The 18,086-nt window shown below is 36.1% G+C and overlaps 1 protein-coding gene across 6 annotated transcripts in view; it reads left to right on the top strand.

The window, feature by feature from the left end:
- CNOT4 (CCR4-NOT transcription complex subunit 4) overlaps positions 1-18,086 on the top strand; it is a 140,417-nt gene that overhangs the window by 46,971 nt on the left and 75,360 nt on the right. For all 6 annotated transcript variants that reach the window (XM_059171935.1, XM_059171938.1, XM_059171936.1 and 3 more), the window contains exon 2: positions 14,271-14,536. In XM_059171935.1, coding sequence (XP_059027918.1) covers positions 14,363-14,536 — 174 coding nt within the window. In that variant the 5' untranslated portion in view covers positions 14,271-14,362. The remainder of the gene's footprint in view (positions 1-14,270; positions 14,537-18,086) is intronic.

Genomic DNA, 18,086 nt, shown 5'->3' with positions numbered 1-18,086 from the left:
ATTTTGGAGTCTGATAAAGTAAATGCTTGGAGTGGTGAGAAACTGTTACGCTTAATATAATACTAAAAAAGATTGCCTCAGAAAGAAGGTTAAGAGAAATAGATTTGAAAGATTTGTCCAAGACTTAGGCTTATGCTCGGATTTTGAGGTTTCCCTGTAGGTTTGGATCAGGGGTCCCTGCTGCTTGTTTTCCTAAGGCCCAAGGGAGTGGTTTTTACATTTTCAAGTGTTTGAAAAAATAATCAAAAGAGTAATATTTTGTGATATGGGAAAATTAAGTGAAATTAAAATTTCAGTGCCCATAAATAAGTTTTATGGGAATGCAGCCACACTTTTTTTTTTTTTTTTAATTTTTATTTACTCATTTGACACGGAGAGAGAGAGAGCGCACAAGCAGGCTGAGTAGCAGGCAGAGGGAGAGGGAGAAGCAGGCTCTCTCCTGAGTAAGGAGCCTGACATGGGGCTCGGTCCTAGGACCCTGGGATCGTGACCCGAGCCAAAGGCAGTTGCTTAACCAACTGAGCCACCCAGGCGCCCCTACACTCAATTCTTTATGTGTTGTCTGCAGCTGTCTTTGTACTTGAGCAACAGTTGAGTGAATGTAGGTCTGTATGGCTCATGAAGAATAAAATAGTATTCAGCCCTTCACAGAAAGTATTTGGAACCTCTTTTCTTTTAGTGAGTGTTAGATTTTTTTTTTTTTAATGGGGCTTTTAGGTTCTTTCTTTCTTTTTTCTTTTTTTAAGATTTTAAAGATTGATTGATTGATTTCTAGAGATGAGGGAGTGGGACAGAGGGAGAAGGGAGAGAATCACAAACAGATTCCTTGCTGAGTGGGGAGCCCCACTTGGGCTGACTCTCACAACCCTGAGATTATGACCTGAGCCAAAATAACAGTCGGATGCTTAACCAGCTGAGCCACACAGGCGCCCCTGGGGCTTTTAATTTCTAAAACGGCAGTGGTATGGATGAGTTAGTATATTTTTTATTCCACCATTAGATAAATCATATCTTCCATTTCCTCAGAATTGTGTTTTTAGTAATTTTTTTTTTAAACTATAGGCTTAAATTCCATGGTACTATTTGAAATGTATAATTACTTAAATAGATCATTTTGGGTACAAGAAATGAATATAATTTTAAAAATATGTATATATATTTTAAAAACGTATTTTAAAAAATATTTTAAGTATATTTTTACTTAGCATTTTTTTTTTTAAGATTTTTATTTATTTGACAGGCAGAGAGGCAGGTGGAGAGAGAGAGGTGGAAGCAGAATCTCCGATGAGCAGAGAGCCCAATCCAGGGCTTGATCCCAGGACCCTGGGATCATGACCTGAGCTGAAGGCAGAGGCTTTAACCCACTGAGCCACGCAGGTGCCCCTAAAAAATATATTCTTTATAAATTGCCTCACTCATTGATCATGAACTTTTACTTTTTGAATGTTTTTAAAGTATGTGTATAGATTATACCTTTATGCAATTTAAAGATTAATAAAACTAGCACATTGGAGTGTGTCCAACCTAGCCAAAAAATTGAAAGGATGAGCTTCCTCATTAGTTATTGTTTGCCGTGAAGAGGAAAGACCAAAGTGGTGGCAAGATGAAAGAATTTGGGATGGATGAATTGGAACTGATCTCTTGGTGGAAGAGGAACATGCAGCATGCGACCTGGGGATCAGAATTTAGGTGTTAGAATCTAAATGACTGGGTGACATATAAATATGACTAAAGAAGAGGTTCCCCTTAACCGTTCTAATAAACATTTTTGTTTGTCTTTTAATACTGAGAGGATGAGAATGGCTCTTGTACTTCAGTTTAGTGTTTTTGCTGGACTGATGTTTTTCTTACCTGTTTCTCCTGGTATGCTATAAACTGATGTACAGACACATCTCTAAAAGGACTAATATATGTTCAGAGTGACCAGGAGGGTTTTGAATTTTTGATGCTTTGATTCATTTTTTTCAAACAGTTCTTTGGGTCAGTCCTTAAAGACTTTAAAATGGGCATACCCTTCTACCAGGTGCTGTCCCCCCCAAATAGATCTGGGGATTTTTTGTGGGGTGTTTTTGTTTTGTTTTGTTTTTCTGAATGGAAAATGTACTGGTATAGGCAACTCCTTTTGTTGACAATCTGTGTGAGTATGGTAGAGAACTAATTAGCACACTAATTAGTCTCTGCTTTGATTTTATGCAGATTTGATTTTATCTTATTAATAACACTTTCATCAGGCTTAGCCTTTAATTTTTTTTTTAACTCCTAGCTTTCTTCTGAGAGAACATTAAGCTAATAGGAAGCATATTGATTCTGATTCTCTAATTATACATTTAAAAGTTCTTCATCTCATCACTTTGTGTCTTTCTGTCAGATACACTTAATTTTTAATTTAAAATAGTTTTTCCCTTTATAAATGTAAATGTTTAGAGAGGAAACCAAACATAGTTACCCTGCTATTTTGGCATTTTCACTTTCAGTCATTCTATGTAACCCCCTGCTCCTTGTGGGAACCTATAATTTGTTATACATTTGCCTGTGGCACAGTGTTGAACACAATAGATGTGATCTTCGCACTTAAAGGATTCAAACTTTAATACTTTGAAGTTATTTAAAAAAATTAATGTATTATTATGTAAGAAATGCATTAATAGTCTGTTTATAAGACTTATACACAAGGCTTGTTTCCAATCCATCCCATTTCTTTCATTGTTTCTATAGATGTAGTTACTATTACCAGCTTGTATATAATTTTTTCTATGATTTTGTAATGTAAAAAAGTTGTACAGTACCTGCAGTTTAAATTTTTGCATTCAGTATGTTTGTATGTGTAGATCTGCTTTAGTCTTTTGAATTGTTGAATAGTGTTTTTATTGGTTTACTGTAATTTTGTCATATGGTATTGATGGACATTTAGGTTTCCCATTTTTTGCTATTATGAAAAAGTGCTGGAAGTGTTTGTGTATGCCTTAGTATATGTGCAGCTCTTTCTGTGTGGAAGATACAGGGAGGTGGGATTAGTAGATGATAGAGAATGAGTGGTTACCCTTGAAATTTTACTGTTCATATTCCTCTTAAAGTTGGAGCTTACTGGAGCTTATCTCACACCACTCTTCTCCTAACTGACATGTTGTTATTGCTTAATATTTTATTTTATCCTTGTTAAATCCAACAGATGATACTATTCTGTATAGAAGTACATGATTTAATATGCATATATTTTTACTATATTTTCTCACCATCCCTTCTTTAATATCTGACTGGCCTTGTGAGATCATTTTCCTTCTTCCTGAAGAACATCTTCACAATTTCCTTTAGTGGAGGTCTCTTACTGGTAAAATGTTTCTATTTTCATTTATTTGTTTTAATTTTTAATTTAGTCTCCTTATATTATCAGTTTAGTGCTTTATCATGGAAATTTGTAAGCATATATGAAAGTTGACCGTAGTGTAATGAAACCCAGTTACTTCTGTTGTACAGTTTCTGCACTTACATTTTACTGTTCTACTTTCATCTCTTCGCCATTCTGTTTCTTCTTTCCTGCTGAAATACTGTATCATGAAGTCTGTAAATACTTCAGAGTAGATCTCCCGTAAAAGAGCTTTAAAAAAAATAAACGTAATACTACTACTATACTTAACTCACAGTACTTCCTTAATATCCTCTAGTATCGAGTCCATATGATTATCTCAAAAAATGTTTTTATGATTTTACTCTCATTCTTGAGGGTTATTCTCCTCAGGAGCACAGTTGTAGGTTGCTAATAATTTTCTTTCAATATCTATGTATGTCTCTTCTAACTTCAGTTGTTGCTGTTGAGAAGTCAGCTCTAATTCTAATTATCATTGCATTGGGTGAGAGGTCCTTTTTAAAAGTCTGCTTTTAAGATTTTTGTTGCTGTTGGTGTTCTGCAGTTTTGCTGTCTGGTAGCTGGTTGTCCATTTGTTGATCCTACTTAGGTATATTGTGCTCTCTGGATCTGTGGATTATTTTTAACCATTGTGGAATCTGCAGCTGTTTTCTTTTAAGACTGAAAAAATTGGGGCGCCTGGGTGGCTCAGTGGGTTAAAGCCTCTGCCTTCAGCTCAGGTCATGATCCCAGGGTCCTGGGATCAAGCCTGGAATCGGGCTCTCTGCTCAGCGGGGAGCCTGCTTCCTCCTCTCTCTCTCTCTCTCTCTCTCCTCTCTGCCTACCTGTGATCTCTGTCTGTCAAATAAATAAATAAAAATCTTAAAAAAAAAAAAAGACAAAAAATTGAGGAATATAGAGAAATATATAAAACATGTACAGTTTAATTCTAAAGCAAACATCTTTACAACCTGGGTCAAAAATAGAGTATTCCAAGTAGCCTCAGAGTTACCCACCCTTTCCCCATTCCAGATACATCTCTTCCCATTCATAACGATCTCCCTTCCATTCAGAGGCACTTATACTCTGACTTTTATTACCTTATGTGCATCCCTAAAATATATTTTCTTTTGTTTGTTGAAATGTATATGACCAGTCGTCTTGCTTCCTTTGCTCAATATTATGTTTGTGAGATTCATCTGTCTTGTGTAGCTATAGTTCATTTTCTTTTCTTTTCTTTTTTTTTTTTTTTAAGATGTTATTTATTTGAGCAAGAAAGAGAGCAGCAGTAGAGAAGTAGCAGAAGCAGGCTCCCCACTGAGCAGGAAACACGATGTGGGGCTTGATCCCAGGATCCTGAGCTGATCACCTGAGCTAAAGGCAGGTGCTTAACTGACTGAGCCACACAGATGCCCCACTGTAGCTCATTTCCATATGGCCATTATTTCTTCAAGTATATTTTTTTCTTATCCTTCTCTCTTCCTTTTGTACCCGGTATGAGTATGCTGATGCACTTAATGGTGTTTTACTTTTCTCTGAGGGTCTGTTCTGTTTTCTTTTTTCTTTTCCCTTGCTATTCCTTGGATTGCATAATCTTTAATCTTTATTAATCTGTCTTTGATTTTGCCATCTTATTCTTCTGCCAATTGAAATGCACTGTTCAGCCCCTCTAATGACTATTTAATTTCAGTTATTGTACTTTTGAACTCCAGAATTTCATTGTTTATTTTTAATAATACTTATCTCTCTATTGACACTCTGTTTGATATGATGTCATCATACAGTCCTTTACTACTTTTTTTTTTTATTTTTATTTTTTAAGATTTTATTTATTTGACAGAGAGAAATCACAAGTAGACAGAGGGGCAGGCAGAGAGAGAGAGGGAAGCAGGCTCCCTGCTGAGCAGAGAGCCCGATGCGGGACTCGATCCCAGGAGCCTGAGATCATGACCTGAGCCGAAGGCAGCAGCTTAACCCACTGAGCCACCCAGGCGCCCAGTCCTTTACTACTTTAATTATGGTTTTCTTTAGTTCTTTGAATATATGTAAATGACTCTTTGAAGTCTTTGTTAAATCTGACTTCTGGTGGCTCACACAGGCAGTTTCTGTGGTTGCTTTTCTCCTTCTGTATGGGTTAAACTTTCCTATTTCTTTCTATGGCTTGTAATTTCTGGTTGGAAACTGGACATCTGATACAATATCGTAGCAGCTCTTGATAATGGTCTCCCGTGCCCTTCTCAGGGCTTCTGATTGTTACTTGCTTATTTGTTTAGTTACTGAGTGGATTATTTTAGTGACTTCTCTTTCTCTCTTGGCATGTTAAGCATCTGGTGTTGTTCCTAGGGGGTGCAGATTTGGATATGCCCACATTCACCCAGGAATTTTTCACAGGGCTCCCTTTCACTGCCTCTTTTCTTGACTACACCCAGATGTTAAGCTCCATTAATTGCCGTCTGCTTGCTCCATTGTTTTCAACAATGCCTTAGGACATGAATTGTTTCCCAGCTTGATCCAAAAAATTGGAGCTCACTAGAAGGGATAGTTCTTGGGTCAGAGCTTGAAATTTGTTCTGACCCCAGGAGGGTTCAGCCCAGCTGGTTTACAGGTTAGCCGGTATCTGAATCTCCTCCTGTTTGCCCTTCACTACAATGCCCTAGGTTTTGAGATGGCCCTTAGGCTTGAACTTCACACTCTGTTGTAGACATAGTCAGCATTGGAACAATGTTGGATTGAACAGTCTTCTTGGAAGAAATTCAAGGGTTATTGGTTTTAAGGCCTGCTTCATCTTTCTGGCAAAATCTTTGGCTCTGGAATTGTGTAGTAGAGACAGTGATGTGCTCTTCTCTCTGTGTGTCATCCCCAGTTTAGGAACTGAGCACTTCTCGGAAGCGTATATGGTGGCAGTCTCAGGTCATCTAGTCTTGCCTGTCTTGGTGTGGGACTTCTGCTTTCCAAAGTAGCTGGGTGAAGGACAGTCTGGGTCCTAGTATTTTCAGCCTGCAGCCTACAGCAGCAACATAGGACCTCTTTCCTGGGAATTGCTATTTTTAGCAATTTTTTAGCTATTTTTCCAGTTAAGTGGAAGAGAGAGAGATGCCCTTACCTGCACTTACTTGGAACTTAGCTTTAGCATCAGGTAGCTTTGAGCAGAATGAGAAACGCTGATGTCCTGCCCCTCCTGGGAGATTGCTCTTGAACTGGTAGCTGTGGCGAGAGGGCACTCTTTGTTCCTGGCTACACCAGGCTGAAGTTTCAGCCTTCCTTAGCCGGAAGGAGGAAGGAAAGAGAGGAAGTAAGTAGATTTTGGTTCAGATACTACATAATCTTGCTGTTTTTCCCGAGTTTCAGATTTTCTTGAGAAAATGTTTCTTCATTTGCCTCATAACTTAGGGTCATTTTTGCTTATTGGGGTCAATAATGTATCCCAAAGACATAGACTAGAATTTGAAACACAAGAAGAGCTGAATAACTATTTATTGAATCACTCAGTAAATTAAGATAAAAAAGAACTGTTGGAATGCAGAAAGTACATTGGTCAGCTATCAAACTTTTCTAATAAAGTGAGAACCTTTTTGAGGAGAAGGAATTAGTGTTATGATGTACTGGATACAGTTAGAACAACGAGTTAGCTTTCTTGATAAGAGAGCCTAAATGTGCTTTTTTACCTTTTGTTTTTTAAACTCCCCCTTTAAAAGATACTCATTGTTAAGTTCTGCCCACTTTAAGTAGTGGTAGAAGTCTACACCCAAGTGGTTTAAGTTAAATCTTTCTTACTTGAATCATTTTCAATGTGTATGGAAACTTTTTTTTACAGGACAGAAACTTGTAGCAAATCCTTTTTTTCCCTTTAAATTGATACTACACATAAGTGATCAGTTTTTAAATACATTTTAATTTTCATATTGTTAGATTTTTAGAAATATATTTGTATGCAAAGATTGCATTTTCTTATTGCTTTGATTTAAGTGATTTGTCATCTTGTCTCTCTTTGATTTCTTCAGCTGATAAATTGGTGGTAATTTTAATAAGAACTCTCCCAAAATCAATGATCATATTCCTCTACCTGCAAATGAATGCATCCAAATTAGCAAATTACTTTTTTTTAGTATTGAATATTGCATCATAAGTAAATTAAAAACAAACAACCTTGCTTTTTCAGCGAGATGTTCAGAGAAGTCTGTTATTATGTCTAATATGTGTTTGCTGCATATGGACTTCAAAAGACTAGCATTTTTGTTCATTGTCTCTTCTAATAGGTGCTTACACATTTATGGATGAATAAATAGATACTTCTCTTCCATTTCCTTCACTTCCCTTCCCTTTCCCATCCATCCTTCCTTCCATCCATCCATCCCTTCTTTGTTGATGTCCTTCTTCTTACAAATAGTTTCATGATACCAGCTGTTCTGAGGTTTTTGGATATGCTAATAAATAAGACAGTGTCTTCCCTCCTAAGAGTTCATTTCTACTGGAAAAAGATTCTGTTCATCTTCTCCTACCCTTATCTACCTCTTCTTCCCTAGCAAATGCTTAGGGGACATGTTACAGAGTGTTTGAGATGACTTGGGTACTGATTTTGATTTATATCTTCTGCAAGTAAAATAATTTACTAAATGAGGAGCGCATTGGTGGAGAGGTTGAAAGCAGTCCCATGTAATTGATTCTTTTATGTATAATGAATCTTAACCTTTATGAAGGAGACTTTAAATTCTTAGGTAGGTATTTTTCTAAAACATAAATAAGCTTTCCTCCTGTTCTAAAGGTAAAACAGACAATCTTGAGTTCCGTAGTATATGTATATTCATGATATATGTATACTGGTACTTTGGTACTGAATTTAAAATGGTGATATCTGGGCACCTGGGTGGCTCAGTGGGTTAAGCCTCTGCCTTTCGATTGGGTCATGGTCTTGGGGTCCTGGGATCCGCCCACGTTGGGCTCTCTGCTCAGCGGGGAGCCTGTTTCCTCCTCTCTCTCTGCCTGCCTCTCTGCCTTCTTGTGATCTCTCTCTCTGTCAAATAAATAAATAAAATCTTAAAAAAATAAATAAAATGGTGAAGTATTGTTGTTGATATTTAGGCAATCAGCTTACCTTGCCTTTTAAAAAAAATTTTTTTTTTTTTTTTTAATTTGACAGAGAGATCACAAGTAGGTCGAGAGGCAGGCAGAGGGAGAGGGAGAACAGGCTCCCTGCTGAGCAGAAAGCCGGATGCAGGGCTCAATCCCAGGACCCCTGAGATCATGACCTGAGTGGAAAGCAGAGGCTTTAACCCACTGAGCCACCCAGGCACCCCTTACCTTGCTTTTTTATTTAGCAAATTGTCCATAGCTAGTGTTCAGTCTCTTTTTGCTTTTGTGTAGTTTATTATATAAGTAACATGCTTTGTGCAATAGGTGCCTAATATAGAAACGGTGGATAACTTAGTGTTGTTTCCTATTTTTGAAGAGAGTTGTCAGTCATAAATGATATATAACAAATAATGTGTTCCCATTTTTTATTATTATTCATTCATCAACTAAGTGAGTACTTGCTGTTTGCCACAGGCCATGTTGTAGCTGCTTGGTGTACACTATCATAAAGGTTATATACCAGGTAATTCCTCTGCTCTCCTACTAAAATTTCCACTCTAGTGAGACTGGACTGGTTGTTAAATAAGAATTTTATAGTTCTAAACAGTGATTAAGTAAGCTGTAAGTGGTGTGGGATTATACTTAAAGGTTTTAAAAAATGTTAGTTTATAGTTCTGTGTATATATATCTCGTATATTTTTTATGGACACTTAAGATGCTATTCTGGATGCTTTTCAAAGCCTGTGTGTGTGTGTGTGTGTGTGTGTATTTCATATCTATAAACAGCTCTCTATTACGTGTTGTTACAGTGTATTTTGGTTATGTAGTATATCCAGGAGTATAATTTGCAGTGCAGTGGAGTTACATCATATGCACATTTACCTTATGACAAAATCAGCCATGAGATTGGCAAAAATTAAAGGATTAATGACTAAGGAACCAAATACTTAAAAAGTTTTCTCAAAAGTGCTGTTTATACCCCATTTAACTGTGTCTAGTTTATATTTTTCTTTTATTGATTTTTTAAATAAAATGTATCCTAAACTTTGTCATTTTAAGTATCTTGAAGTGTACAAGTTCAGTGGCATTAAGAACATTCACAATGTTGTCTAACTACTACCACTTTCTGTTTCTAAAACCTTTTTTATCATCCCAACCAGAAACTCTGTATTTATTAAGCAGTAACTCCCCATTCTCCCTCTCCCCAACCCCCTGGTAACCTCTATTCTTCTTTCTGTGTCAGTGAATTTGCCTATTCTAGATACCTCATGTCAGTGGGGTCATATAATACTTGTCTTTTTGTGACTGGCTTATTTCACTTAGTGCAGTGTTTTCGAGGTTCATCCACATTGTGGCGTGTATCAGAATTTTACTCTTTTTATGGCCAGATATTGTCTATATGTACACTACATTTTCCATTCATCTGTTGATGGACACTTGGGTTCTTTCCATCTTCAGCTGTTGTGAATAATACTGCTGTGAGCATTGCTGTACAAGTATCTCTTCAAGTCCCTGCTTTCAGTTTTTGGGGTATATATCCAGAAGTGGATCATAATGCTAATTCTGTATTTAACTTTTTGAGGAACCACCAAACTGTTCTCCACAGTGGCTGCAGTACTTCACATTTTACAGTAAATTTTTATACAAATGTTTTCAGCAGTGTCCTAAGCGCAAAATCACGTATGTAGCACTTTGTGAGTGATTTTTGAGCATGGTTTTGAGTTCAGGATTTAAAAAATATATATATATTAGGGGCGCCTGGGTGGCTCAGTGGGTTAAGCCGCTGCCTTCGGCTCAGGTCATGATCTCAGAGTGCTGGGATCGAGTCCCGCATCGGGCTCTCTGCTCAGCGGAGAGCCTGCTTCCCTCTCTCTCTCTCTGCCTGCCTCTCCATCTACTTGTGATTTCTCTCTGTCAAATAAATAAATAAAATCTTAAAAAATATATATATATATATTTTTTTTATTTATTTATTTGACAGACAGAGATCACAAACAGGCAGAGAGGCAGGGGGATGCAGGCTTCCTGCTGAGCAGAGAGCCTGATGTGGGGGCTCGATCCCAGGACCCTGAGATCATGACCTGAGCGGAAGGCAGAGGCTTTAACCCACTGAGCCACCCAGGCACCCCGAGTATAGGATTTTAATTTTGTGTACTTCACTACTCTTTGGTGTTCTAGGAGCATTATATTTGTGTCGGAATTTATACTATGTTGTGGTATTAGTTGCAGTTGATATACAGAATAAGAACTTAGGTAATGAGGTAGAGATTTTCTGTATTATTGACTCTTTTGAGAAAATAATACCATTTTCACTTTTTGGAAACATGGCATTTCATACACAAAGATATGCAGCTGCAACTTCAGTGATGATTATTTCTGTCTTATCATGCTGTAAAGGGGATGGGTTCTGAAGCTGGTGGTCTTACTTTTGATTTGTGTGTTTTAACCCTTAAGAGTTTCCCGTGTGGCCTCACTTTCACCTTTTATAAAGGATATAATGTGTTCTTACCAAGTTACTGTGAGGATTAGATAGTATATGTGAAAATGAACTCTTTTTCAAAATTAATTAGTGAATCAAAAACTAATCACTTCTGTCCTAAGAACCCCCCCACACCTCCTCCAGGAAGTCATTGACTTTACTTTCCTTTTTCATTTAAAAACATCTTTTCTTTTTGTGTCTTATACCTTTATAAATCTTATTGTTTTAACTCATTTTGTTTTATTTTTATTTTAATATACTGCAAATATAAATATATAATTTATATAATATACAATTTTAATATAAATACTAATATTTATGAAATAAAATTATTCTTCCTTAAATGAAAATTTGGGCTAAGGTAATTGGAGAAGAGAGAGTTTATTTCAAAGCTTATTTTAAAGCTTGATTTAGTGGTGTTATATAAAGGAAATTCCTCTATATTTGAATTTTCATTTAATTTTGCATGTCTTAGCATTTCCAGATAAATAAATTGAGTCCTAGAGCTTTAATTGTCTTTTCCAAGATTATGTAGCTATTTAGTGGAGGCATGAGGCAGAAATCAGCTCTTTTACCTTGTATTCCAGTGTTCTACCACATTAGACTTCCCTCCTACATTTTACCAGTTCTATGATTTCCTTTGGCAACAGGTTTGCATGGCGTCTCTCCATGGTACTAGAAATGTACAGAGTGCACTTGCACTTCTATTAACCACCTTAAGGGATTTCTTGCTCTTGTTCCTTTTACTCCCTCTAAACTGGGAAATAACTCTTGCAGACCTTTTAAAAGATTTTCCTAGGGGTGCCTGTGTGGCTCGGTCAATTAAGCATCTGCCTTCGGCTTGGGTCATGATCTCCAGGCCCCATGTTTGGCTCCCTGCTCAGCAGAGAGGTGGCTTCTCCTTTCCCTTCTTCCTCTGCCCCTCTCTCTGCTTGTGGTCTCTGTCTCTCTCAAATAAATAAAATCTTTTAAGAAGTTTTTTTTTTTTTTAAACAGGCAATCAAAAAGCAAGATTTCAATATGTCATCTTTTGTTTATGGTAATTTAGTTTTTGGAAAGCTTTTCAATTCGTAAGTCCCAGCTGTTTACCTTCCAGCATCCCATAAATAGCCTCACTAAAACTCAAGCAAGCTATTGTGGAGGTAACATCATGTAATCTAAAGTATGTTGGAAGTGTAGATAGCACCTCTCAATTAGTTTCCTGTTGTTGGAAATTATGTTTGAGTTTGCTTTTTCTGCAGGTATAGTTTGGGATATTCAAGTTAGAGGAGCTATTAGAAATCAGCTCTAATTTTAATATATGAAGAAACTGATAGTAGCAAAATTGAGTCTGCAAACCAGGATTCCTGAATATATATACCATGTCTTTAAAAAATTTTATTATATGCCATTATATATTATGGTATATAATATATATACCATGTCTTTAAAAAGATTTATTTTGAAATAATTATAGAGTCATAGGAAGATATTTTCTTTTTCTTCTAATTATTAAAAGCAGATTTATGGGATGCCTAGGTGGCTCAATTGGTTAAGCGTCTGCCTTTGACTCGGGTCATGATCCCAGGGTACTGGGATTGAGTCCCACATCGGGCTCCTTACTCAGTGGGGTGCCTGCTTCTCTCTCTGCCTTTTTTTCCCACTGTTTGTGCTCTCTTTTTCTCTCTCTGACATAATAAATAAATAAAATCTTAAAAAAAGAAAGATTTAACTTAATTTTTCAAAAGATGAAAATAATTCATAAGGTTTGCTGTTTTAAATACAAAAAGAATATTTTGTAACAAATCAGATAATACAGATTATTCTAAAATAAAATTAATTCCAAAAGTAAAATCTACTTACCTCCATTTTGTCTTTTTTGATAAGGTAACATTTTAGTGTGTAACCTTTTATGTGCTTTATTATCTTAGAGAAACAAATAAAATATATATACATACAGGATTTAGATATTTATGTGGAAGTAATTGAGTTGGTCTCCAGCTTGATTTATTTATTTAATTCTAAAGATAGATTTATTTATTTATTTATTTATTTGCCCACACTGAGCAGGGAGCCTGATGTGGGACTCAATCCCAGGATCCTGGGATCATGACCTGACTTAAAGGGAGATGCTTAACCGACTGAGCCACTCAGGCATCCTCAGCTTGATTTATTTACTTTTTAAATTTTTAATCTATTTTTAAGATTTTTATTTATTTACTTGAAAGAGAGTGCAAGCGATGGGGTATGAAGAGGGAGGAGCAGAGGGAGGGGGCGTAGCAGACTCTGCAGTGAGTGGGGAGCTTGTTGTGGACCTGGAGATCACAGCCTGAGCCAAAATCAAGAATCAGATGCTTAACCGACTTTAAGTGCCCCAGGTGCCCCTCCAGCTTGCTTTAAAACAAAACCAAAAACAAAAACCTGACAACTATATAATAGACATCTTCTGATTCAAGACATCCAGTTTATGGCTCTATCATTATTTATTTAATGATTTCCCAACTGATGGACAGTGACTTTGCAGTTTTATACGCTAGGAACAGTGCTGCCAAACAGAGTAAAGTACCTGGTGCACAGGTGTGAGTATTTATGTGGGATAGATTCTAAGGTGGTATAAAGGCCTGGTTAACAGCACAGATTCAGGGGCGAAGACTTGCTGGAATGAATCCAGGCTGTACCATTTGAGAGCCAGGCAACTTAAGGCAAGATATTTTTTGTGCTCTCATTTTCTCTGAAAGAGGAATTAGATCAGTAATAATCTTTACTTTCTGGGGAGACTAACTTCTTTGATAGGCTAATGGGGGACAAATGCTTTCTCCCTGTTTACTGACCAAAGAGGTTGATCACCTTTTCATGTGTTGTAATTATTTGTAATTCTGTGAGTTACACATTGTCTTGTGTTCTCATTTTGACTTAATTGCCTTTTTAAAATTGCTTTGTGAGATTTGTTTGTATACTCGACCTTAACTCTTCATTATAGTGAATATATCCTTTACTCTGCTGCTTGCCTTTAGTTTTGTGTTTTCTTCTTTCCACATTACTGAGTTGACCATATCTTTCTATGCAGATCTGTCATTAAAGTAGGTAGACCAGAATTTTATTATTGCTTATAAACTGGCCTATGCGTACCATATTGATTTGTAAATGTCACTGTTACTAAATATTAAAACCTCATAAATTCATGGTTCTGTTTCTAGAGTATTTAGGTTCTTTAATAGTTTGTCTATTTTTGTACCCATGTCAAATGTGTATATTATTTATTCTCCTAAAATGTACTATGATTAAGTACTAGGTTAGTATTAAATATTTTACACATTTTTTGTCAGTATGTTTCCTGATGGTTGAAATGCCATTTTTTTCTCCAGTAGTAAATAGTATACTTTGTTTCTTCTCATGCAGGTCTTTGAAGTTCTACAGTTTAGTTCTCAGTGCTGAACTTCCTTCTCCCTTAAGTTATTATAAACTTTTGCTGCTGTTTAATAAACGTGAAGATGTCTCGCAGTCCTGATGCGAAGGAAGACCCTGTGGAATGTCCTCTTTGCATGGAGCCTTTGGAGATAGATGATATCAACTTTTTCCCTTGCACCTGTGGCTATCAGATTTGCCGATTTTGTTGGCATCGAATTCGCACTGATGAAAATGGGCTTTGTCCTGCGTGTAGAAAGGTAAATACTCTAGAGTAACTTTGTATACGGTTTTTTTGTCCCAAACATACAAGTAAGTAGATTTAAAAGAATCTACAAACCTCAGGTGATTTCATGTGTAGCATTTTTAAGATAATAATGAAGTAGAAAGATATTGTATGACCTTGGTAAAGTCATATAACCTCTCTAGTTGACCTTTAGCTCTCTTATCTGGAGAGATTTGCAGGATCAGTGGTGCTGGATATTTAAGAGAATTACGCCAGTGGAGAGGCAGTGGATTAGATAGGATAGTGTGAATTTGGAAAAACACATTCAGCTGAGAGGATAATCACTTTAATTTTCTAGTACAAAATAGAATAAAAGTTTTGATATTTATTAAGAGAGGTCATGGGTTAAAATGACAGAAATACTGCTTCAGAAGATAATAGGTACTCATTTGTTGAGTCTTCACAACGACTCTAGGCTGTAATGCTATCCCCAGTGTACATGAAACTAGGGCTTTCAAGTAACTTAACCACAGGCATCAGCTATTGGGTAGTAGGTTTGGGATTCAAACATAAATCTTTTGAGTCTTTTCTAACTCTAAATAGTTCTATGATTTTTAATATTCCTGGGTCCTGCGTAAATAAGCAGGCCCAACAGTTACAATATAGTGAGTGACTCAATAGAGTGAGTAGGATTGCTGCATTTGTATTTTGAAGGACTTTGTGATCCAGAGGTTAATGCAAATACCTTTTTTTTTTTTGTCTTTGGTTTTCAGTGTCTCTTGGTATGGTTTAAACTTTTCTGTTGACTCATTTCAAAGAGCTCTTATGTTCATTACTACAGATTTTGAGAAAGCAGGAATGTGTTTTAGATACCTAGAATATTTAAATTTCATCTCTCAATTTCCTCATCAGAGAGATTATATCTTAGAAGGCAATGCATTATCCAGTTGTTGTTTTTTTTAATCTAGTGGGCATGTAATATATATTACATGAATCAAAAAAGGTTAGATCTACTTAAGTGTTGAGTTTGTATATAGTATATGTAGTATATATAACATGTAATAGATATTTATAATGTATATGTATTATCTTTTTATAAGGTTAATGTATATAGTTTTGGTATTAATGTATTTTAGGAATGTGAATGAAAACTAAATGAAAATCTTAATATTAGCTTTGGTCAAAATTTGTAATAAATTTGTGTTAGTGGATTTGGAGCATTCAGTCGTATTTTAAAAATTGGCTCCTGGCCATTCCATAAGAAGACAATTATATTGAACTATTTTGTTGAAAGTCGTAATTCTCATTATAGCCAGAAACTATAAGGCTTGCAAAGTTGTTTTACTTAATAAGTTTATCTCTTTTTTTCCTTTTTGTGTGCTATGAAGAGGAATCAATAAAAAGACCACTTATTAAATAGTCATTAGAGAAAAATCAATTATTTGGGGAAATGGCAAAAAAATTCACTTCACTTTTAGGAGATTACCTAGAATCACCTTAAATTCTTAGGAAGTAGAGAAAAAAAAGTAGAAAAATTTTAAGGATAAAGCAAAATAATTTTAGCAGAGCTGGTTATGAATAAAAGTGTGCTTTTCTGGGAAGACAAGCAAGTATGAAGAATCGGAAAGGCAGTAGGCCATTGGGATCAATTTTAGGGAAGAAGCGTTAGCTTAAACATGCTGAGGATAAGGATGCTGAGAGAAGAGTAGTGGTGCTTTTAAGATCCTAAGGAAAATATCAGTGTGGTTGCTTCAGTGTTGCATTGGAACAGGATATGGATCCAGCCTAACTTTTATGCCATGTAGCAGAGACAGATGCTCTCTAGCTGAAACACTGGTTATAAATTTGGGTCAGAGCCTTAAGTTGGGTGGAGATACCCTGGAGGAACTAGGACCTCCTATGCTCAGAAGATGAATTATTGTTATACTCTGCCCACCAGTTTGTCCTCTTTGCAATCACAAAAGAGCATCCTGCAGTAGACAGGAATAGCATTTATAGACTAGTTGACAGAGTTCTTTCATGTAAAAACATGTTAAGAACAAAGAATTAGCAGACATTTCAGGAATACCAGCATCAGTACCAAAAATCAGTAAATAAAAGAACCTAACAGAAGTAAGCAAACAGAAAGAAACATTTAAAAGTGTCATTGGTGCTTCTCAAATGAAAAGAGAGTGGCATATCTATGTTGTAGAAGGAATATATTTTAAAGAGCAGATTAGAGATCTTGCAAATGAGCAGTCTTATGGGTGGGCTGAGGAACAGAATGTATAAAGTTCAAGAATTGTGTTGTGAGGTAATTTCAACATTTGGAGGAGATTTGGTGGTTGAATTAGTAAGAAACATATACAGATCTAATCAGACAGTTAACTCTAGGGGAAACACAAAGTAATCATATTATGCTGCAATGGCTCAGATATGTTTTAGGGGTTGAGGTTTTTTTTTTTCTTCCATACAGATATATTAGAGCATCATTTGTAGAAAAGACTCTTTTTTTTTAAGGTTTTATTTATTTATTTTTATTTTTATTTTTTAAAGATTTTATTTATTTATTTGACACACAGAGAGAGAGATCACAAGTAGGCAGAGAGGCAGGCAGAGAAAGAGCGGGGAAGCAGGCTCCCTGCTGAGCAGAGAGCCTGATATGGGGTTTGATGCCAGGACCCTAAGATCATGACCTGAGCTGAAGGCAGAGGCTTAACCCACTGAGCCACCCAGGTGCCCTGGTTTTATTTATTTATGTGTGTGAGAGAGAGAGAGAATGAGAGAGAGAGAAAGAAAGAGTGCATGAGAGGGGAGAAGGTCAGAGGGAGAAGCCCACTCCCTGCTGAGAGGGAGCCTGTGGGGAGAATCCATCCTAGGACTCCAGAATCATAACCTGCACTGAAGGCACAGGTGTCTCAATCAACTGAGACACCCAGGCGCCCTAGAAAAGAGTCTTTACTATTGAATGGTTTTGAACTCTTTCTTAAAAATCAGTTGCTCATAAATGTGTAAGTTCATTTCTAGAATCCATCCATGTCCATCTGCAGACGATTGTTTCTATCCTTATGCCAATACCACACTGTCTTGATTACTCTAAGTCTTAAATCACTTTAATCTAAGTGATAAATCTTTCAACTTTGTTATTCTTTATAGAATTTATTTTGGGCCTCTTAAGACTTTAGCATTTCCACATAAGCTTTTTAATTAGTTTGTAATTTTGTGCAAAATACCTACTGGGCTTTTGATTGAACTTGTATAAACCAATCAATTTGAAAAAATGACATCTTGAAAATGTTGGCTTATCTAGTTCATAAATAAGGTTTATCTTTCCAGTTTTCTAGGTTTTAAACAGTTATAAAGCAATGTTCTGTAGTTTTCAGCATATGGAGTAGTATAGCATGTTTTGTTATATTTATCTGTAACTATTTTATGTTTTCTGAGTTTCAGCATGTGATATTTAAAAAATTCCATTTTCAGTTCATATATAGAATACTTGATTTTGTTAAATAGATTCCTTAGGTTTTTCTACATAAATGATCATGTCTTCTGTGAATAAAGACAATTTTACTTCTTCTTTTCCGACCTTTATGTTTTTAAATGAT

This window comes from Mustela lutreola, chromosome 4 (assembly GCF_030435805.1).
Source record: "Mustela lutreola isolate mMusLut2 chromosome 4, mMusLut2.pri, whole genome shotgun sequence".
NCBI lineage: Eukaryota > Metazoa > Chordata > Mammalia > Carnivora > Mustelidae > Mustela > Mustela lutreola.
The sequence above is the reverse complement of the archived record's forward strand: the minus strand, read 5'-3'. Positions and strand labels throughout refer to the sequence as shown.